The sequence below is a fragment of the Heptranchias perlo genome, unplaced genomic scaffold (assembly GCF_035084215.1).
Source record: "Heptranchias perlo isolate sHepPer1 unplaced genomic scaffold, sHepPer1.hap1 HAP1_SCAFFOLD_786, whole genome shotgun sequence".
Lineage (NCBI taxonomy): Eukaryota > Metazoa > Chordata > Chondrichthyes > Hexanchiformes > Hexanchidae > Heptranchias > Heptranchias perlo.
The window spans coordinates 28,915-52,275 of NW_027139820.1; the positions used below are offsets into that span (position 1 = coordinate 28,915).

Genomic DNA, 23,361 nt, shown 5'->3' on the forward strand with positions numbered 1-23,361 from the left:
AATGGGGATTATTGGGAGCCTGGAGAGGTGTAATGGGGATTATTGGGAGGGCGGAGATGTGTAATGGGGATTATTGGGAGGGCGGAGAGTGTAATGGGGATTATTGGGAGGGTGGAGAGGTGTAATGGGGATTATTGGGAGGGTGGAGAGGTGTAATGGGGATTATTGGGATGGTGGAGAGGTGTAATGGGGATTATTGGGAGGGTGGACAGGTGTAATTGGGATTATTGGGAGGGTGGAGAGTGTAATGGGGATTATTTGGAGGGTGGAGAGCTGTAATGGGGTTTATTGGGAGGGTGGAGAGGTGTAATGGGGATTATTGGGAGGGTGGAAAGGTGTAATGGGGATTCGTGGGAGGGCGGAAAGTGTAATGGGGATTATTGGGAGGGCGGAGAGGTGTAATGGAGTTTATTGGGAGGGTGGAGAGGTGTAATGGGGATTATTGGGAGGGTGGAGAGGTGTAATGGGGATTATTTGGAGAGTGGAGAGGTGTAATGGGGATTAGTGGGAGGGCGGAGAGGTGTAATGGGGATTATTGGGAGGGCGGAGAGGTGTAATGGGGATTAGTGGGAGGGCGGAGAGTGTAATGGGGATTAGTGGGAGGGCGGAGAGTGTAATGGGGATTAGTGGGAGGGCGGAGAGGTGTAATGGGGATTATTGGGAGGGCGGAGAGGTGTAATGGGGATTATTGGGAGGGCGGAGAGGTGTAATGGGGATTATTGGGAGGGTGGAGAGGTGTAATGGGGATTATTGGGAGGGCGGAGAGGTGTAATGGGGATTATTGGGAGGGTGGAGAGGTGTAATGGGGATTATTGGGACGGTGGAGAGGTGTAATGGGGATTAGTGGGAGGGCGGTGAGTGTAATGGGGATTATTGGGAGGGTGGAGAGGTGTAATGGGGATTATTGGCAGGGCGGAGAGTGTAATGGGGATTATTGGGAGCCTGGAGAGGTGTAATGGGGATTATTGTGAGGGCGGAGATGTGTAATGGGGATTATTGGGAGGGCGGAGAGTGTAATGGGGATTATTGGGAGGGTGGAGAGGTGTAATGGGGATTATTGGGAGGGTGGAGAGGTGTAATGGGGATTATTGGGAGGGTGGAGAGGTGTAATGGGGATTATTGGGATGGTGGAGAGGTGTAATCGGGATTATTGGGAGGGTGGAGAGGTGTAATGGGGATTATTGGGAGGGTGGAGAGTGTAATGGGGATTATTTGGAGGGTGGAGAGCTGTAATGGGGTTTATTGGGAGGGTGGAGAGGTGTAATGGGGATTAGTGGGTGGGCGGAAAGTGTAATGGGGATTATTGGGAGGGCGGAGAGGTGTAATGGAGTTTATTGGGAGGGTGGAGAGGTGTAATGGGGATTATTGGGAGGGCGGAAAGTGTAATGGGGATTATTGGGAGGGTGGAGAGGTGTAATGGGGATTATTGGGAGGGTGGAGAGGTGTAATGGGGATTAGTGGGAGGGCGGAAAGTGTAATGGGGATTATTGGGAGGGCGGAGAGGTGTAATGGAGTTTATTGGGAGGGTGTAGAGGTGTAATGGGGATTATTGGGAGGGTGGAGAGGTGTAATGGGGATTATTTGGAGAGTGGAGAGGTGTAATGGGGATTAGTGGGAGGGCGGAGAGGTGTAATGGGGATTATTGGGAGGGCGGAGAGGTGTAATGGGGATTAGTGGGAGGGCGGAGAGTGTAATGGGGATTAGTGGGAGGGCGGAGAGTGTAATGGGGATTAGTGGGAGGGCGGAGAGTGTAATGGGGATTATTGGGAGGGCGGAGAGGTGTAATGGGGATTATTGGGAGGGCGGAGAGGTGTAATGGGGATTATTGGGAGGGTGGAGAGGTGTAATGGGGATTATTGGGAGGGCGGAGAGGTGTAATGGGGATTGGTGGGAGGGCGGAGAGTGTAATGGGGATTATTGGGAGGGCGGAGAGTGTAATGGGGATTATTGGGAGGGCGGAGAGGTGTAATGGGGATTATTGGGAGGGCGGAGAGGTGTAATGGGGATTATTGGGAGGGTGGAGAGGTGTAATGGGGATTATTGGGAGGGCGGAGAGGTGTAATGGGGATTATTGGGAGGGCGGAGAGGTGTAATGGGGATTATTGGGAGGGCGGAGAGGTGTAATGGGGATTATTGGGAGGATGGAGAGGTGTAATGGGGATTATTGGGAGGGCGGAGAGGTGTAATGGGGATTATTGGGAGGGCGGAGAGGTGTAATGGGGATTATTGGGAGGGCGGAGAGGTGTAATGGGGATTATTGGGAGGGCGGAGAGGTGTAATGGGGATTGGTGGGAGGGCGGAGAGTGTAATGGGGATTATTGGGAGGGCGGAGAGTGTAATGGGGATTATTGGGAGGGCGGAGAGGTGTAATGGGGATTATTGGGAGGGCGGAGAGGTGTAATGGGGATTATTGGGAGGGTGGAGAGGTGTAATGGGGATTATTGGGAGGGCGGAGAGGTGTAATGGGGATTATTGGGAGGGCGGAGAGGTGTAATGGGGATTATTGGGAGGGCGGAGAGGTGTAATGGGGATCATTGGGAGGATGGAGAGTGTAATGGGGATTATTGGGAGGGTGGAGAGGTGTAATGGGGATTATTGGGAGGATGGAGAGTGTAATGGGGATTATTGGGAGGGTGGAGAGGTGTAATGGGGATTATTGGGAGGATGGAGAGTGTAATGGGGATTATTGGGAGGGTGGAGAGGTGTAATGGGGATTATTGGGAGGGCGGAGAGGTGTAATGGGGATTATTGGGAGGGCGGAGAGGTGTAATGGGGATTATTGGGAGGATGGAGAGTGTAATGGGGATTATTGGGAGGGTGGAGAGGTGTAATGGGGATTATTGGGAGGATGGAGAGTGTAATGGGGATTATTGGGAGGGTGGAGAGGTGTAATGGGGATTATTGGGAGGATGGAGAGTGTAATGGGGATTATTGGGAGGGTGGAGAGGTGTAATGGGGATTATTGGGAGGATGGAGAGTGTAATGGGGATTATTGGGAGGGTGGAGAGGTGTAATGGGGATTATTGGGAGGATGGAGAGTGTAATGGGGATTATTGGGAGGGTGGAGAGGTGTAATGGGGATTGATGTTCTGGTGAAAGGTGCAGGAAGTTGACTTGGGTCCTTTGTCCTCAGTGTCGATTTGAAGATCGGGAGGTACTGACACAAACCAACCCGGGTAAATTATCAGCTGCAGGGAGCAATTCAATTCCAGGGCAGCCGAGGAAGGTGGGGGTATTAATGGGGGTCGGGGGAACTTCATCAGGAACTGAGGAGGATTGACGCGGGGAGGTGCTTCCACACATGGTCGAATGGCCGGCTGCGCCCTGGGTTCTCTCACTGCTGTAAACTTACCCGACCATCCTTCATGAGGTCTGCGCTGATGTCCATCTCCCCGGGCAGGGCCATCCCCTGGTACTTGCTGCTTGCCTACACAAGCAAAGCATAGCCATGAAGTAACGGTGTGACCCGGAGAGATGAGTGGAACGAGCCAGTGGTGGAGGGAAAGAAAGGGTGATCCATGACCAGCAGAACAAGGGGAATGAATGGATGGGGAGAGACAAGAGAGAGGGAGAATAGAAAGAAAGAGAGAAAGAGAGTGGGATGGACAGAGAGAGAGAGAGAGAGAGGGAGAGGGAGACCGAGAAAGAGAGAGGGACAGAGGGAGAGAGAGGGACAGCGAAAGAGAGAGCGAGAGAGAGGGAGGGAGGGCGAGGGAGGGAGGGCGAGAGAGGGAGGGCGAGAGAGAGAGGGAGGGCGAGAGAGGGAGGGAGAGAGAGAGAGGGAGGGCCAGAGAGAGAGAGAGAGAGAGAGAGAGAGAGGGCCAGAGGGCCAGATAGAGAGATAGAGGGAGAGAGGGAGACGGAGAGAGAGAGAGGGACAGCGAAAGAGTGATTGAGAGGGAGGACCAGAGAGAGAGAGAGAGAGAGAGGGAGAGAGTCAGAGAAGGAGAGCAAAGGGCGGTGGAGGGAATGCCGGAGCAGTGAGCCGAGGGGATCAGGATATCAGACTGGGAGAGGAGGGAAAGGGAATGTGATGGACCTGCAAGCTCTGACCTCTGACCTTTCCTCGGAATGTCACTGGCCAGCATTGTGGGTGAATGGACAGATCGGGTGAGCTGAACAAGTGAGTGGATGTGGACAGGTGCTCAGTGTGAACAATGGTGAACAGCATGAGTGTGAACGGCAGGAGTGAAGAAAAGATGTAGTGAACTGGAAGTCGGTGGAGATGAAATGACGATCGATTCAGCTTCTGATAATGAGCAAGCTAACGGAACGACACAATGTAAACCCGACCATCGACAACAGGCAACACCGAGGGGGAGCAGGAGGGTCACGCCGTGCTGTGATTGGACACTTTACTCAAATAGGATTGTGGCAGCAGACTTCAACTGCACAGGGACTAAATACCACTGATAATCAGAGCACCCCAAACCCTCCCAGGGCAGGTACAGCACGGGTTAGATACAGAGTAAAGCTCCCTCTACACTGTCCCATCAAACACTCCCAGGGCAGGTACAGCACGGGTTAGATACAGAGTAAAGCTCCCTCTACACTGTCCCATCAAACACTCCCAGGGCAGGTACAGCACGGGTTAGATACAGAGTAAAGCTCCCTCTACACTGTCCCATCAAACACTCCCAGGGCAGGTACAGCACGGGTTAGATACAGAGTAAAGCTCCCTCTACACTGTCCCATCAAACACTCCCAGGGCAGGTACAGCACGGGTTAGATACAGAGTAAAGCTCCCTCTACACTGTCCCATCAAACACTCCCAGGGCAGGTACAGCACGGGTTAGATACAGAGTAAAGCTCCCTCTACACTGTCCCATCAAACACTCCCAGGACAGGTACAGCACGGGTTAGATACAGAGTAAAGCTCCCTCTACACTGTCCCATCAAACACTCCCAGGGCAGGTACAGCACGGGTTAGATACAGAGTAAAGCTCCCTCCACACTGTCCCATCAAACACTCCCAGGGCAGGTACAGCACGGGTTAGATACAGAGTAAAGCTCCCTCTACACTGTCTCATCAAACACTCCCAGGGCAGGTACAGCACGGGTTAGATACAGAGTAAAGCTCCCTCTACACTGTCCCATCAAACACTCCCAGGGCAGGTACAGCACGGGTTAGATACAGAGTAAAGCTCCCTCTACACTGTCCCATCAAACACTCCCAGGACAGGTACAGCACGGGTTAGATACAGAGTAAAGCTCCCTCTACACTGTCCCATCAAACACTCCCAGGGCAGGGACAGCATGGGTTAGATACAGAGTAAAGCTCCCTCTACACTGTCCCATCAAACACTCCCAGGGCAGGTACGGCATCAAAAAACTCTATCAAGTTAGTTTAACACGATTTGCCTTTAACAAACCCGTGCTGACTTTCCTTAATTAATCCACATCTGGCCTGTAGTTGCTGGGTTTATCCTTACATTCTTTTTTTGAACAAGGGTGTAATATTTGCAATTCTCCAGTCCTCTGGCACCACCCCCACATCTACGGATGTTTGGAAGATTTTGGCCAGTGCCTCTGCAATTTCCACCCTTACTTCCCTCAGCACCTGGGGTACATCCCATCTGGACCGGGTGCTTATCCACTTTATGTACAGCCAGTCTTTCTAGTACCTCTTCTTTATCAATTTTTAGCCCATCCAGTATCTCAACTATATTTTCCTTTACTGAGACTCTGGCAGCATCTTCTTCCTTGGTAAAGACAGATGAAATATATTCATTTAGTACCTCGGCCATGCCCTCTGCCTCCATGAGTAGATCTTTATGGTCCCTCCTCTTGCTACCCGTTTACCGTTTACATGCCTGTAGAAGACTTCTGGATTCCCTTTTATGTTGGCCGCCAGTCTATTCTCATGCTCTCTCTTTGCCCCTCTTATTTCCCTTTTCACTTCCTCTCTGAACTTTCTATATCCTGTCTGGTTCTCACTTGTGTTATCAATCTGTCATCTGTCATACACCCCCTTTTTCTGCTCATCTTACTCTCTATCTCTTTCATCATCCAGGGAGCTCTGGCTTTAGTTGCCCTACCTTTCTGCCTCATGGGAATGTGCCCAGACTGTACCCGAACCATCTCCTCAAAGGCCGCCCACTGTTCAATTACAGTTTTGCCTGCCAACCTTTGATTCCGGGCCAGATCCATTCTCATCCCACTGAAATTGGCCCTCCTCCAATTAAGTATTTTTACTCTAGATTGCTCCTTGTCCTTTTCCATAACTAATCTAAACCTTATGATACTATGATCACTGTTCCCTAAATGTTCCCCCACTGACTCTCGCTCCACTTGACCCACCTCATTCCCCAGAACCAGATCCAGCAATGTCTCCTTCCTCACTGGGCTGGAAACACACTGATCAACAAAGTTCTCCTGAACACACTTCAGAAATTCCTCCCCCTCTCTGCCCTTTACACTATTACTATCCCTGTCTATATTAGGATAGTTGAAGTCCCCCATTATCACTACTCTATAGTTCTTGCACCTCTCTGTAATTTCCCAGCAAATTTGCTCCTCTATATCTTGTTGGTGGTCGAGAGAATACACCCAGTAGTGTAATGGCACCTCTTTTGTTTCTTAACTCCAACCCAAATAGATTCTATTCTTGACCCCTCGAGGACATCCTCCCTCTCCAGGACTGCAATATTCTCCTTAATCAATACTGCCACCCACTCTCCTTTCTTTCCTTCCCTATCTTTCCTGAACACCTTGTATCCAGGAATGTTTAGTACCCAATCCTGCCCTTTTTTGAGCCCGGTCTCCGTTATCACCACGACATCATATTCCCATGTGACTATTTGCGTCTGCAGCTCACTGACCTTATTTACCACACTTCGTGCGTTTACACACATGCACTGTAAACCAGTCTTAGACTTTCTCGTGTTGTCTCTTAGTCTGATCCCACCTAATACTGTACTATTTCTTGCTCTAGTGCTATCTTTCTCTCCCGATCCTTTGTGTCCCTTGTTTCTCCTTTCCAGTGCTACATCCTGGCGCCCATCACCCTGCCAAATCAGTTTAAACCCCCCCTCCCCCCACAGCACTAGTGAACCTCCCCGTGAGGATATTGGTTCCAGCCCTGTTGAGGTGCAACCCGTCCGGCCTGTACAGGTCCCACCTCCCCCAGAACTGGTCCCAAAATCTAAAGCCCCCCCCTCCTGCACCATGTCTCCAGCCATGCATTTACCTGTTTTATCCTATATTCCAATACTCACTAGTGCAAGGCACTGGGAATAATCCAGAGATTATTACCTTTGAGGTCCTGCTTTTTAACTTCCTCCCCGAGCTCCTGAAACTCGAGCCACGGGATTTCATCCCTTTTCTTTCCTATGTCATTGGTCCCCACATGGACCATGACCTCTGGCTGTTCCCCTCCCCCCGCACAATGTTCTGCACCCTCTCTGTGACGTCCTTTACCCTGACACCAGGGAGGCAACACCCCGTGTGGGACTCACATCGACAGTCACAGAAACACCTGACTGTCCCAGGACAGTAAGTGTATGTTGCTGTACATTGTGTGAGTGTACTGTTCACGGTATGTGTGTACACTGAACATTGAGATCTTACCTGTCATCATCTTGCCGAGGTCCCATCAAGGCCCAGTGGTCACAGATGCTCTCCGTCCCCATTGATGTCAGAGGGCCACAGCACTGAGTTAGCCATGACTCCTGCCCGCCCCTGCCTCAGCCCCAAGGGTGGTGTAAATGGTTACGAGCAGCAACAATCAAAGCTGGGCCTACACAGGGGTCAGTGTACTTTTGGGCTGGTGTAGTTATTGTGCATTCTGGGGCGATCAGCTCGAAGGGTCGCTCACTGCTCACCATTGGGTGCCCACTGTTGGAAACTCTTTCAATCTCAGCTCCTTCCAGCGAGTCACTGGCACATACCCGTCCCGGTGAGCTGCAGGGTACGTGTGGTCTACCATCAGCTCACTCAAAGTCCAGATGCTGGTCTACCAAGGCTTGCCCCCATTGAAGGTGGCTGATTGAGAGATCCCTCCCCCCAGCACCCCTCCATTCCAGCACTGACCCCGGTCCTACCTTGTTGCCCTTGGTCCAGACAACAGTGGGCATCGGCTCTCCACTGATGGGCACATCCAGTCGCAGTTTGTTCCCAGCCACAACAATGATAGTGGTATCGGGAATGCTGCCCAAACAGTCCAGGTGGATTTTGGGAGGATCTGTGGAGTTGAGGTACATCTCTGTCAACACAGTGAGGGAGCGGAGACAGATCCAACACCAGCAATGGAACACTGTAAATACTGAGATAGGTGTGAAAAATAAACACTGTACCTTGTCGGGGCACATAGTCGATTTTAACCTCTGGAGAGACAAAAAGGAAGAGAGAGAGAAAGGATGAAAAAGACGGGTACAACATTAAAATTAAGGAGAAAACCTGCAACAGAATGAACACAGTGTAGAAAGGATCGTACTACAGGAATCCGACAGAACACACATCAATGGGCACATTACAGGAATCAGACAGAACACACATCAATGGACAAATTACAGGAATCAGACAGAACACACATCAATAGACACATTACAGGAATCAGACAGAACACACATCAGTAGACACATTACAGGAATCAGACAGAACACACATCAATAGACACATTACAGGAATCAGACAGAACACACATCAATGGGCACATTACAGGAATCAGACAGAACACACATCAATAGAAACATGACAGGAATCAGACAGAACACACATCAATGGACACATTACAGGAATCAGACAGAACACACATCAATAGACACATTACAGGAATCAGACAGAACACACATCAATAGAAACATTACAGGAATCAGACAGAACACACATCAATGGGCACATTACAGGAATCAGACAGAACACACATCAATGGACACATTACAGGAATCAGACAGAACACACATCAATAGAAACATTACAGGAATCAGACAGAACACACATCAATGGACACATTACAGGAATCAGACAGAACACACATCAATAGACACATTACAGGAATCAGACAGAACACACATCAATGGACACATTACAGGAATCAGACAGAACACACATCAATGGACACATTACAGGAATCAGACAGAACACACATCAATAGAAACATTACAGGAATCAGACAGAACACACATCAATGGACACATTACAGGAATCAGACAGAACACACATCAATGGACACATTACAGGAATCAGACAGAACACACATCAATAGACACATTACAGGAATCAGACAGAACACACATCAATAGAAACATTACAGGAATCAGACAGAACACACATCAATGGGCACATTACAGGAATCAGACAGAACACACATCAATGGACACATTACAGGAATCAGACAGAACACACATCAATAGAAACATTACAGGAATCAGACAGAACACACATCAATGGACACATTACAGGAATCAGACAGAACACACATCAATGGACACATTACAGGAATCAGACAGAACACACATCAATAGACACATTACAGGAATCAGACAGAACACACATCAATAGAAACATTACAGGAATCAGACAGAACACACATCAATGGGCACATTACAGGAATCAGACAGAACACACATCAATGGACACATTACAGGAATCAGACAGAACACACATCAATAGAAACATTACAGGAATCAGACAGAACACACATCAATGGACACATTACAGGAATCAGACAGAACACACATCAATGGGCACATTACAGGAATCAGACAGAACACACATCAATGGGCACATTACAGGAATCAGACAGAACACACATCAATGGACACATTACAGGAATCAGACAGAACACACATCAATAGACACATTACAGGAATCAGACAGAACACACATCAATAGGCACATTACAGGAATCAGACAGAACACACATCAATAGACACATTACAGGAATCAGACAGAACACACATCAATGGACACATTACAGGAATCAGACAGAACACACATCAATAGACACATTACAGGAATCAGACAGAACACACATCAATAGAAACATTACAGGAATCAGACAGAACACACATCAATGGGCACATTACAGGAATCAGACAGAACACACATCAATAGAAACATTACAGGAATCAGACAGAACACACATCAATGGACACATTACAGGAATCAGACAGAACACACATCAATGGGCACATTACAGGAATCAGACAGAACACACATCAATGGACACATTACAGGAATCAGACAGAACACACATCAATGGGCACATTACAGGAATCAGACAGAACACACATCAATGGGCACATTACAGGAATCAGACAGAACACACATCAATGGACACATTACAGGAATCAGACAGAACACACATCAATAGGCACATTACAGGAATCAGACAGAACACACATCAATGGGCACATGACAGGAATCAGACAGAACACACATCAACGGACACATTACAGGAATCAGACAGAACACACATCAATAGACACATTACAGGAATCAGACAGAACACACATCAATAGACACATTACAGGAATCAGACAGAACACACATCAATGGACACATTACAGGAATCAGACAGAACACACATCAATGGACACATTACAGGAATCAGACAGAACACACATCAATGGGCACATTACAGGAATCAGACAGAACACACATCAATAGACACATTACAGGAATCAGACAGAACACACATCAATGGGCACATTACAGGAATCAGACAGAACACACATCAATAGACACATTACAGGAATCAGTCAGAACACACATCAATAGACACATTACAGGAATCAGACAGAACACACATCAATAGACACATTACAGGAATCAGACAGAACACACATCATAGAATCATAGAAGTTACAACATGGAAACAGGCCCTTCGGCCCAACATGTCCATGTCGCCCAGTTTATACCACTAAGCTAGTCCCAATTGCCTGCACTTGGCCCATATCCCTCGATACCCATCTTCCCCATGTAACTGTCCAAATGCTTTTAAAAAGACAAAATTGTACCCGCCTCTACTACTGCCTCTGGCAGCTCGTTCCAGACACTCACCACCCTTTGAGTGAAAAAATTGCCCCTCTGGATCCTTTTGTATCTCTCCCCTCTCACCTTAAATCTGTGCCCCCTCGTTATAGACTCCCCTACCTTTGGGAAAAGATTTTGACTATCGACCTTATCTATGCCCCTCATTATTTTATAGACTTCTATAAGATCACCCCTTAACCTCCTACTCTCCAGGGAATAAAGTCCCAGTCTGTCTAACCTCTCCCTGTAAGTCAAACCATCAAGTCCCGGTAGCATCCTAGTAAATCTTTTCTGCACTCTTTCTAGTTTAATAATATCCTTTCTATAATAGGGTGACCAGAACTGTACACAGTACTCCAAGTGTGGCCTCACCAATGCCCTGTACAACTTCAACAAGACATCCCAACTCCTGCATTCAATGTTCTGACCAATGAAACCAAGCATGCTGAATGCCTTCTTCACCACCCTATCCACCTGTGACTCCACTTTCAAGGAGCTATGAATCTGTACTCCTAGATCTCTTTGTTCTATAACTCTCCCCAACGCCCTACCATTAACGGAGTAGGTCCTGGCCCGATTCGATCTACCAAAATGCATCACCTCACATTTATCTAAATTAAACTCCATCTGCCATTCATCGGCCCACTGGCCCAATTTATCAAGATCCCGTTGCAATCCTAGATAACCTTCTTCACTGTCCACAATGCCACCAATCTTGGTGTCATCTGCAAACTTACTAACCATGCCTCCTAAATTCTCATCCAAATCATTAATATAAATAACAAATAACAGCGGACCCAGCACCGATCCCTGAGGCACACCGCTGGACACAGGCATCCAGTTTGAAAAACAACCCTCGACAACCACCCTCTGTCTTCTGTCGTCAAGCCAATTTTGTATCCAATTGGCTACCTCACCTTGGATCCCATGAGATTTAACCTTATGTAACAACCTACCATGCGGTACCTTGTCAAATGCTTTGCTGAAGTCCATGTAGACCACGTCTACTGCACAGCCCTCATCTATCTTCTTGGTTACCCCTTCAAAAAACTCAATCAAATTCGTGAGACATGATTTTCCTCTCACAAAACCATGCTGACTGTTCCTAATTAGTCCCTGCCTCTCCAAATGCCTGTAGATTCTGTCCCTCAGAATACCCTCTAACAACTTACCCACTACAGATGTCAGGCTCACTGGTCTGTAGTTCCCAGGCTTTTCCCTGCCGCCCTTCTTAAACAAAGGCACAACATTTGCTACCCTCCAATCTTCAGGCACCTCACCTGTAGCGGTGGATGATTCAAATATCTCTGCTAGGGGACCCGCAATTTCCTCCCTCACCTCCCATAACGTCCTGGGATACATTTCATCAGGTCCCGGAGATTTATCTACCTTGATGCGCGTTAAGACTTCCAGCACCTCCCTCTCTGTAATATGTACACTCCTCAAGACATCACTATTTATTTCCCCAAGTTCCCTAACATCCATGCCTTTCATTACAGGAATCAGTCAGAACACACATCAATAGACACATTACAGGAATCAGTCAGAACACACATCAATGGGCACATTACAGGAATCAGACAGAACACACATCAATGGACACATTACAGGAATCAGACAGAACACACATCAATGGACAAATTACAGGAATCAGACAGAACACACATCAATAGACACATTACAGGAATCAGACAGAACACACATCAATAGACACATTACAGGAATCAGACAGAACACACATCAATAGACACATTACAGGAATCAGACAGAACACACATCAATAGGCACATGACAGGAATCAGACAGAACACACATCAATGGGCACATTACAGGAATCAGACAGAACACACATCAATGGACACATTACAGGAATCAGACAGAACAAACATCAATGGGCACATTACAGGAATCAGACAGAACACACATCAATAGACACATTACAGGAATCAGACAGAACACACATCAATGGACAAATTACAGGAATCAGACAGAACACACATCAATGGACAAATTACAGGAATCAGACAGAACACACATCAATAGACACATTACAGGAATCAGACAGAACACACATCAATAGACACATTACAGGAATCAGACAGAACACACATCAATGGACAAATTACAGGAATCAGACAGAACACACATCAATAGACACATTACAGGAATCAGACAGAACACACATCAATAGACACATTACAGGAATCAGACAGAACACACATCAATAGGCACATGACAGGAATCAGACAGAACACACATCAATGGGCACATTACAGGAATCAGACAGAACACACATCAATGGACACATTACAGGAATCAGACAGAACACACATCAATGGGCACATTACAGGAATCAGACAGAACACACATCAATAGACACATTACAGGAATCAGACAGAACACACATCAATGGACACATTACAGGAATCAGACAGAACACACATCAATGGACACATTACAGGAATCAGACAGAACACACATCAATGGACACATTGCAGGAATCAGTCAGAACACACATCAATGGGCACATTACAGGAATCAGTCAGAACACACATCAATGGACACATTACAGGAATCAGACTGAACACACATCAATGGGCACATTACAGGAATCAGACAGAACACACATCAATGGACACATTACAGGAATCAGACAGAACACACATCAATGGACACATTACAGGAATCAGACAGAACACACATCAATGGGCACATTATTGCAGTGTAAGGAGAGACATCAACCAATCAATGATTGATCACTAATGTTCTGCCTGATTGATCAACTCTGATATCCTCCTGACCAACCACCTACCAACTTGGAAACCTGTTTAATTGGACTGGTCTAACTCTCAAGCTGAGAGTTCGCTGACTTAAGCAACCTGAGTGGTGAAGAGGCTGGAATGGCGAGGATTGATCCCAAACTGTCCTAACCTGGACAATCCCAGCATTGTCCCTGCACTGGATTCCCATTCTACTTTGCCTTGCTGCTCAGCAGGTTGTGCTGTCGTGCACATTATTACTCAGGGATGGGGATCACTGCAGATTTACTTCCCCGTCCCAAGCCCAGCAGTGACTGTAGCTCACCCAGGAAATTCAGCTTGGCTGAGAGGTTGAAGGCAAACCCATCAGGTACGAAGGTGTAATCGGCCTCATCTTCTGGTGTCACATTGTCAATCGCAAGCTTGTGAATTCTGTGGAGCACAAACATAACAATGGTGTGTGTCAGACTATAATACAGCAGACTGTAACACATGTGGGTTTGATTGTAACAGACTGTAATATAATATGACTGACAGTAGTACAACAGACTAACAGTGTGGATTTGACTCTAAAACAGGTTGCAATAGTGTGTCCCCAATAGTAATAGAACAGATTGCAACACATGTGAGTTTGATTGTAACAGACTGTAACAGTGTGGGTTTGACAGTAATACAACAGACTGTAACAGTGTGGGTTTGACAGTAATACAACAGACTGTAAAACTGTGGATTTGACAGTAATACAACAGACTGTAACACTGTGGATTTGACAGTAATACAACAGACTGTAACACTGTGGATTTGACAGTAATACAACAGACTGTAACACTGTGGATTTGACAGTAATACAACAGACTGTAACACTGTGGTTTTGTCAGTAATACAACAGACTGTAACAGTGTGGTTTTGACAGTAATACAACAGACTGTAACACTGGATTTGACAGTAATACAACAGACTGTAACACTGTGCATTGACAGTAATACAACAGCCTGTAATACTGTGGGTTTGACAGTGATACAACAGACTGTAATACTGTGGGTTTGACAGTAATACAACAGACTGTAACACTGTGGTTTTGACAGTAATACAACAGACTGTAATACTGTGGGTTTGACAGTAATACAACAGACTGTAACACTGTGGTTTTGACAGTAATACAACAGACTGTAACACTGTGGATTTGACAGTGATACAACAGACTGTAACACTGTGCATTGACAGTAATACAACAGCCTGTAATACTGTGGGTTTGACAGTGATACAACAGACTGTAACACTGTGCATTGACAGTAATACAACAGACTGTAACACTGTGGGTTTGACAGTAATACAACAGACTGTAACAGTGTGGATTTGACAGTAATACAACAGACTGTAATACTGTGGGTTTGACAGTAATACAACAGACTGTAACACTGTGGTTTTGACAGTAATACAACAGACTGTAATACTGTGGGTTTGACAGTAATACAACAGACTGTAATACTGTGGGTTTGACAGTAATACAACAGACTGTAATACTGTGGGTTTGACAGTAATACAACAGACTGTAACAGTGTGGCTTTGACAGTAATACAACAGACTGTAATACTGTGGGTTTGACAGTAATACAACAGACTGTAACAGTGTGGATTTGACAGTAATACAACAGACTGTAACACTGTGGTTTTGTCAGTAATACAACAGACTGTAACAGTGTGGTTTTGACAGTAATACAACAGACTGTAACACTGGATTTGACAGTAATACAACAGACTGTAACACTGTGCATTGACAGTAATACAACAGCCTGTAATACTGTGGGTTTGACAGTGATACAACAGACTGTAATACTGTGGGTTTGACAGTGATACAACAGACTGTAACACTGTGCATTGACAGTAATACAACAGCCTGTAATACTGTGGGTTTGACAGTGATACAACAGACTGTAATACTGTGGGTTTGACAGTGATACAACAGACTGTAACACTGTGCATTGACAGTAATACAACAGCCTGTAATACTGTGGGTTTGACAGTGATACAACAGACTGTAACACTGTGCATTGACAGTAATACAACAGACTGTAACAGTGTGGGTTTGACAGTAATACAACAGACTGTAACACTGTGCATTGACAGTAATACAACAGCCTGTAATACTGTGGGTTTGACAGTGATACAACAGACTGTAATACTGTGGGTTTGACAGTAATACAACAGACTGTAACACTGTGGTTTTGACAGTAATACAACAGACTGTAACACTGTGGATTTGACAGTGATACAACAGACTGTAACACTGTGCATTGACAGTAATACAACAGCCTGTAATACTGTGGGTTTGACAGTGATACAACAGACTGTAACACTGTGCATTGACAGTAATACAACAGACTGTAACACTGTGGGTTTGACAGTAATACAACAGACTGTAACAGTGTGGATTTGACAGTAATACAACAGACTGTAATACTGTGGGTTTGACAGTAATACAACAGACTGTAACACTGTGGTTTTGACAGTAATACAACAGACTGTAATACTGTGGGTTTGACAGTAATACAACAGACTGTAATACTGTGGGTTTGACAGTAATACAACAGACTGTAACAGTGTGGGTTTGACAGTAATACAACAGACTGTAACACTGTGGGTTTGACAGTAATACAACAGACTGTAACAGTGTGGATTTGACAGTAATACAACAGACTGTAATACTGTGGGTTTGACAGTAATACAACAGACTGTAATACTGTGGGTTTGACAGTAATACAACAGACTGTAATACTGTGGGTTTGACAGTAATACAACAGACTGTAACAGTGTGGATTTGACAGTAATACAACAGACTGTAATACTGTGGGTTTGACAGTAATACAACAGACTGTAATACTGTGGGTTTGACAGTAATACAACAGACTGTAACAGTGTGGATTTGACAGTAATACAACAGACTGTAACAGTGTGGTTTTGTCAGTAATACAACAGACTGTAACACTGTGGTTTTGACAGTAATACAACAGACTGTAACACTGTGCATTGACAGTAATACAACAGCCTGTAATACTGTGGGTTTGACAGTAATACAACAGACTGTAATACTGTGGGTTTGACAGTAATACAACAGACTGTAACAGTCTGGGGTTGACAGTAATACAACAGACTGTAACAGTGTGGTTTTGAAAGTAATACAACAGACTGTAACAGTGTGGATTTGACAGTAATACAACAGACTGTAACACTGTGCATTGACAGTAATACAACAGCCTGTAATACTGTGGGTTTGACAGTAATACAACAGACTGTAATACTGTGGGTTTGACAGTCATACAACAGACTGTAACAGTCTGTGGGTTGACAGTAATACAACAGACTGTAACAGTGTGGTTTTGTCAGTAATGCAACAGACTGTAACAGTGTGGTTTTGTCAATAATACAACAGATTGTAACAGTCTGGGGTTGACAGTAATACAACAGATTGTAACACTGTGGGGTTGACAGTAATACAACAGATTGTAACACTGTGGGTTTGACAGTAATACAACAGATTGTAATACTGTGGGTTTGACAGTAATACAACAGACTGTAATACTGTGGGTTTGACAGTAATACAACAGACTGTAATACTGTGGGTTTGACAGTAATACAACAGACTGTAACACTGTGGGTTTGACAGTAATACAACAGACTGTAACAGTGTGGATTTGACAGTAATACAACAGACTGTAATACTGTGGGTTTGACAGTAATACAACAGACTGTAATACTGTGGGTTTGACAGTAATACAACAGACTGTAATACTGTGGGTTTGACAGTAATACAACAGACTGTAACAGTGTGGATTTGACAGTAATACAACAGACTGTAATACTGTGGGTTTGACAGTAATACAACAGACTGTAATACTGTGGGTTTGACAGTAATACAACAGACTGTAACAGTGTGGATTTGACAGTAATACAACAGACTGTAACAGTGTGGTTTTGTCAGTAATACAACAGACTGTAACACTGTGGTTTTGACAGTAATACAACAGACTGTAACACTGTGCATTGACAGTAATACAACAGCCTGTAATACTGTGGGTTTGACAGTAATACAACAGACTGTAATACTGTGGGTTTGACAGTAATACAACAGACTGTAACAGTCTGGGGTTGACAGTAATACAACAGACTGTAACAGTGTGGTTTTGAAAGTAATACAACAGACTGTAACAGTGTGGATTTGACAGTAATACAACAGACTGTAACACTGTGCATTGACAGTAATACAACAGCCTGTAATACTGTGGGTTTGACAGTAATACAACAGACTGTAATACTGTGGGTTTGACAGTCATACAACAGACTGTAACAGTCTGTGGGTTGACAGTAATACAACAGACTGTAACAGTGTGGTTTTGTCAGTAATGCAACAGACTGTAACAGTGTGGTTTTGTCAATAATACAACAGATTGTAACAGTCTGGGGTTGACAGTAATACAACAGATTGTAACACTGTGGGGTTGACAGTAATACAACAGATTGTAACACTGTGGGTTTGACAGTAATACAACAGATTGTAATACTGTGGGTTTGACAGTAATACAACAGATTGTAACACTGTGGGTTTGACAGTAATACAACAGATTGTAATACTGTGGGTTTGACAGTAATACAACAGATTGTAACAGTGTGGTTTTGAAAGTAATACAACAGACTGTAACACTGTGCATTGACAGTAATGCAACAGATTGTAATACTGTGGTTTTGACAGTAATACAACAGACTGTAACAGTGTGGCCCTGATATTTACAGGGAGGGTGCGGGGGGTGCTGAAAGTGACTGAATAACCCAGCAAAGCCGGGGACGGGGAGACCTTTCCCAATTTAAAGGCAGGACCTCATCATAATTTGTTTTCGGTTTCCCGCCCAGTGGCTGGCCGGATTGACAGGCGTGAAAAGGGGCAGGAGGTCGCAGGCCGGGACCCCGGGGGGAGGGTCTCTGTCGATCGGATGGTTGGGTGGGCCGCAGATCGGGGTTTGTGGTGGTGGTGGGGGAGGGTGGTCACCGATTGTAGCGGGGGGAGAGAGAGGCCGCGATCGGAAGGAGTTTGGCCCAGCAACGATGAAGGGTCAAAATGCTGGAACTCCCTGCCCAACAGCACTGTGGGAGAACCTTCACCACACGGACTGCAGCGGTTCAAGGGGAAGGCGGCCCATCACTCCCTTCTCAAGGGCAATAAATGCCGGCCTTGCCAGTGGCGCCCATATCCCATGATTACATTTGTTTTTAAATTGTGCGGGTGGATTTCAAGGCCCCCAGGTGCAGCTGGCCGACAGCCAGCGACTGTGCACAAAAGAAAGAACTTGCCTTGATATAGCACCTTGTACGTCCTCAGAACACTTCAAACCACTTCACAACCAATGAAGTACTTTTAATGTGCAGTCACTGTTGTTCCAATCTGCAGCTGAGGCTTTTATAATGAGGCAGGGCTACAGGCCGTGCTGCAGTCACACACCCTGCCTCCCCTCTCCCCCCCCCGGCACGTGGCCCTCCTTCCCTGTTTACCTGCCGATGTGTGTGATTTTCAGTCTGTCAGTGGGCACGACCTCCAAGCCGTTCTTAAACCACTTTCCTTTGACGTGCTCATCAGACACCTCACACTTGAAGATGGCCTGCTCCTTGGCCTTCACTGTCAGATCTGCAATGCTCTGGTAAATCTCCAGCTTTTTCTCTGCAGACACAGAAGGGGTGAGGGTGGGGTGGGGTGGGGTGGGGTGGGGAGCAGAGCAGAATATGGGAAAACCAGGCTACAGCACTGACCTTTCACCTCTCAGTCCGGCCCAGACAAGTGGGAGCAGGACTCTGCCCAACCGTTGCTATGGGAAATGAGCAGGCCGAGGAGAGCGCAAACGTTTGATGGGCCAAAACAATCGAAGGGCCGACGCTTCTTCCTGTGTCTCAAACACGGACAATGGGATATTGGGGCCCTCACCCCTCAGCATCAGGACACATTTATAGATTATGACCTGCCCGCAAGGGAAACACAAGTCCATCTGTGGTAACCAGATCAGAATGTGTGGGCAGGAGGGGTGCGTGGGCAGGAGGAGTGCGTGGGCAGGAGGAGTGCGTGGGCAGGAGGGGTGCGTGGGCAGGAGGGGTGCGTGGGCAGGAGGGGTGCGTGGGCAGGAGGGGTGCGTGGGCAGGAGGGGTGCGTGGGCAGGAGGAGTGCGTGGGCAGGAGGGGTGCGTGGGCAGGAGGGGTGCGTGGGCAGGAGGGGTGCGTGGGCAGGAGGAGTGCGTGGGCAGGAGGGGCGCGTGGGCAGGAGGAGTGCGTGGGCAGGAGGGGCGCGTGGGCAGGAGGAGCGCGTGGGCAGGAGGGGTGGGTGGGCAGGAGGGGTGCGTGGGCAGGAGGGGTGCGTGGGCAGGAGGAGTGCGTGGGCAGGAGGGGTGCGTGGGCAGGAGGGGTGGGTGGGCAGGAGGGGTGCGTGGGCAGGAGGGGTGCGTGGGCAGGAGGGGTGCGTGGGCAGGAGGGGTGCGTGGGCAGGAGGGGTGCGTGGGCAGGAGGGGTGGGTGGGCAGGAGGGGTGCGTGGGCAGGAGGGGTGCGTGGGCAGGAGGGGTGGGTGGGCAGGAGGGGTGGGTGGGCAGGAGGGGTGCGTGGGCAGGAGGGGTGCGTGGGCAGGAGGAGTGGGTGGGCAGGAGGGGTGCGTGGGCAGGAGGGGTGGGTGGGCAGGAGAGGTGCGTGGGCAGGAGGGGTGCGTGGGCAGGAGGGGTGCGTGGGCAGGAGGGGTGCGTGGGCAGGAGGAGTGCGTGGGCAGGAGGAGTGCGGGGTGCGTGGGCAGGAGGGGTGCGTGGGCAGGAGGGGTGCGTGGGCAGGAGGGGTGCGTGGGCAGGAGGGGTGCGTGGGCAGGAGGGGTGCGTGGGCAGGAGGGGTGCGTGGGCAGGAGGGGTGCGTGGGCAGGAGGGGTGCGTGGGCAGGAGGAGTGCGTGGGCAGGAGGGGTGCGTGGGCAGGAGGAGTGCGTGGGCAGGAGGGGTGCGTGGGCAGGAGGGGTGCGTGGGCAGGAGGGGTGCGTGGGCAGGAGGGGTGCGTGGGCAGGAGGAGTGCGTGGGCAGGAGGAGTGCGTGGGCAGGAGGGGTGCGTGGGCAGGAGGAGTGCGTGGGCAGGAGGGGTGGGTGGGCAGGAGGGGTGCGTGGGCAGGAGGGGTGCGTGGGCAGGAGGAGTGCGTGGGCAGGAGGAGTGCGTGGGCAGGAGGGGTGCGTGGGCAGGAGGGGTGCGTGGGCAGGAGGGGTGCGTGGGCAGGAGGGGTGCGTGGGCAGGAGGGGTGCGTGGGCAGGAGGGGTGCGTGGGCAGGAGGGGTGCGTGGGCAGGAGGGGTGCGTGGGCAGGAGGGGTGCGTGGGCAGGAGGGGTGCGTGGGCAGGAGGGGTGCGTGGGCAGGAGGGGTGCGTGGGCAGGAGGGGTGCGTGGGCAGGAGGGGTGCGTGGGCAGGAGGGTTGGGTGGGCAGGAGGAGTGGGTGGGCAGGAGGGGTGCGTGGGCAGGAGGGGTGCGTGGGCAGGAGGGGTGCGTGGGCGGGAGGGGTGCGTGGGCGGGAGGGGTGCGTGGGCGGGAGGGGTGCGTGGGCGGGAGGGGTGCGTGGGCGGGAGGGGTGCGTGGGCGGGAGGGGTGCGTGGGCGGGAGGGGTGCGTGGGCGGGAGGAGTGCGTGGGCGGGAGGAGTGCGTGGGCGGGAGGGGTGCGTGGGCAGGAGGGGTGCGTGGGCAGGAGGGGTGGGTGGGCGGGAGGGGTGGGTGGGCGGGAGGGGTGCGTGGGCGGGAGGAGTGCGTGGGCGGGAGGGGTGCGTGGGCGGGAGGGGTGCGTGGGCGGGAGGGGTGGGTGGGCGGGAGGGGTGCGTGGGCGGGAGGAGTGCGTGGGCGGGAGGAGTGCGTGGGCAGGAGGGGTGCGTGGGCGGGAGGGGTGCGTGGGCAGGAGGGGTGCGTGGGCAGGAGGGGTGGGTGGGCAGGAGGGGTGCGTGGGCAGGAGGGGTGCGTGGGCAGGAGGGGTGCGTGGGCAGGAGGGGTGCGTGGGCAGGAGGGGTGCGTGGGCAGGAGGGGTGCGTGGGCAGGAGGGGTGCGTGGGCAGGAGGGGTGGGTGGGCGGGAGGGGTGGGTGGGCGGGAGGGGTGCGTGGGCGGGAGGAGTGCGTGGGCGGGAGGAGTGCGTGGGCAGGAGGGGTGCGTGGGCAGGAGGGGTGGGTGGGCAGGAGGGGTGCGTGGGCAGGAGGGGTGCGTACTCAGGAGGGGTGGGTGGGCAGGAGGAGTGCGTGGGCAGGAGGGGTGCGTGGGCAGGAGGGGTGCGTGGGCAGGAGGGGTGCGTGGGCAGGAGGGGTGCGTGGGCAGGAGGAGTGGGTGGGCAGGAGGGGTGCGTGGGCAGGAGGGGTGCGTGGGCAGGAGGAGTGCGTGGGCAGGAGGGGTGCGTGGGCAGGAGGGGTGCGTGGGCAGGAGGGGTGCGTGGGCAGGAGGGGTGCGTGGGCAGGAGGGGTGCGTGGGCAGGAGGGGTGGGTGGGCAGGAGGGGTGGGTGGGCAGGAGGGGTGGGTGGGCAGGAGGGGTGCGTGGGCAGGAGGGGTGCGTGGGCAGGAGGGGTGCGTGGGCAGGAGGGGTGCGTGGGCAGGAGGGGTGCGTGGGCAGGAGGGGTGCGTGGGCAGGAGGGGTGCGTGGGCAGGAGGGGTGCGTGGGCAGGAGGGGTGCGTGGGCAGGAGGGGTGGGTGGGCAGGAGGGGTGCGTGGGCAGGAGGGTTGGGTGGGCAGGAGGGGTGCGTGGGCAGGAGGGGTGCGTGGGCAGGAGGGGTGCGTGGGCAGGAGGGGTGCGTGGGCAGGAGGGGTGCGTGGGCAGGAGGGGTGCGTGGGCAGGAGGGGTGGGTGGGCAGGAGGGGTGCGTGGGCAGGAGGGGTGCGTGGGCAGGAGGGGTGCGTGGGCAGGAGGGGTGCGTGGGCAGGAGGGGTGCGTGGGCAGGAGGGGTGCGTGGGCAGGAGGGGTGCGTGGGCAGGAGGGGTGCGTGGGCAGGAGGGGTGCGTGGGCAGGAGGGGTGCGTGGGCAGGAGGGGTGCGTGGGCAGGAGGGGTGCGTGGGCAGGAGGGGTGCGTGGGCAGGAGGGGTGCGTGGGCAGGAGGGGTGCGTGGGCAGGAGGGGTGCGTGGGCAGGAGGGGCGCGCGGGCAGGAGGGGCGCGCGGGCAGGAGGAGTGTGCTTGGGGCCTAGTAGTAAGGATCTTTCCCTGCCACATGCTTTATGCGGACAGGGCTGAGGATGAAGGGCGAGTGAAGGGAGGGCCAGACCGGGCCTGAGGGTGAGAGGCTTATAAAATCATCGAATAATACAGCACAGAAGGAGGCCATTCAGCCTATCATGTTTGTATTGGCTCTTTGAAAGAGCTCTCCAATCAGTCCCATTCCCCTGCTCTTTCCCCTTAACCCTGTAAATTTTTTCCCTTCAAGTATTTCTCCGATTCCCTTTTGAAAGTTATTATTGAATCTGCTTCCACCGCCCTTTCAGGCAGTGAATTCCAGATCATCACAACTCACTGTGTAAAAAAATTCTTTTACAAATCACCTTAAATGTGTATCCCCTGGTTACCGACCCTCCTGTCACTGGAAAGTTTCTCCTTATTTACTCTATCAAAACCAT

General features: G+C 50.0%; 1 protein-coding gene across 1 annotated transcript in view; it reads right to left on the reverse strand.

Annotated features, from left to right (window-relative positions):
* LOC137319260 (myosin-binding protein C, cardiac-type-like) overlaps nucleotides 1–23,361 on the reverse strand; it is a gene marked incomplete at its 5' end in the record, with an annotated part of 68,544 nt that overhangs the window by 25,304 nt on the left and 19,879 nt on the right. Inside the window, 5 exons of the mRNA XM_067981548.1 lie at nucleotides 3,353–3,427; nucleotides 8,043–8,182; nucleotides 8,295–8,324; nucleotides 14,062–14,168; nucleotides 19,277–19,442. Coding sequence (XP_067837649.1) covers nucleotides 3,353–3,427; nucleotides 8,043–8,182; nucleotides 8,295–8,324; nucleotides 14,062–14,168; nucleotides 19,277–19,442 — 518 coding nt within the window. The remainder of the gene's footprint in view (nucleotides 1–3,352; nucleotides 3,428–8,042; nucleotides 8,183–8,294; nucleotides 8,325–14,061; nucleotides 14,169–19,276; nucleotides 19,443–23,361) is intronic.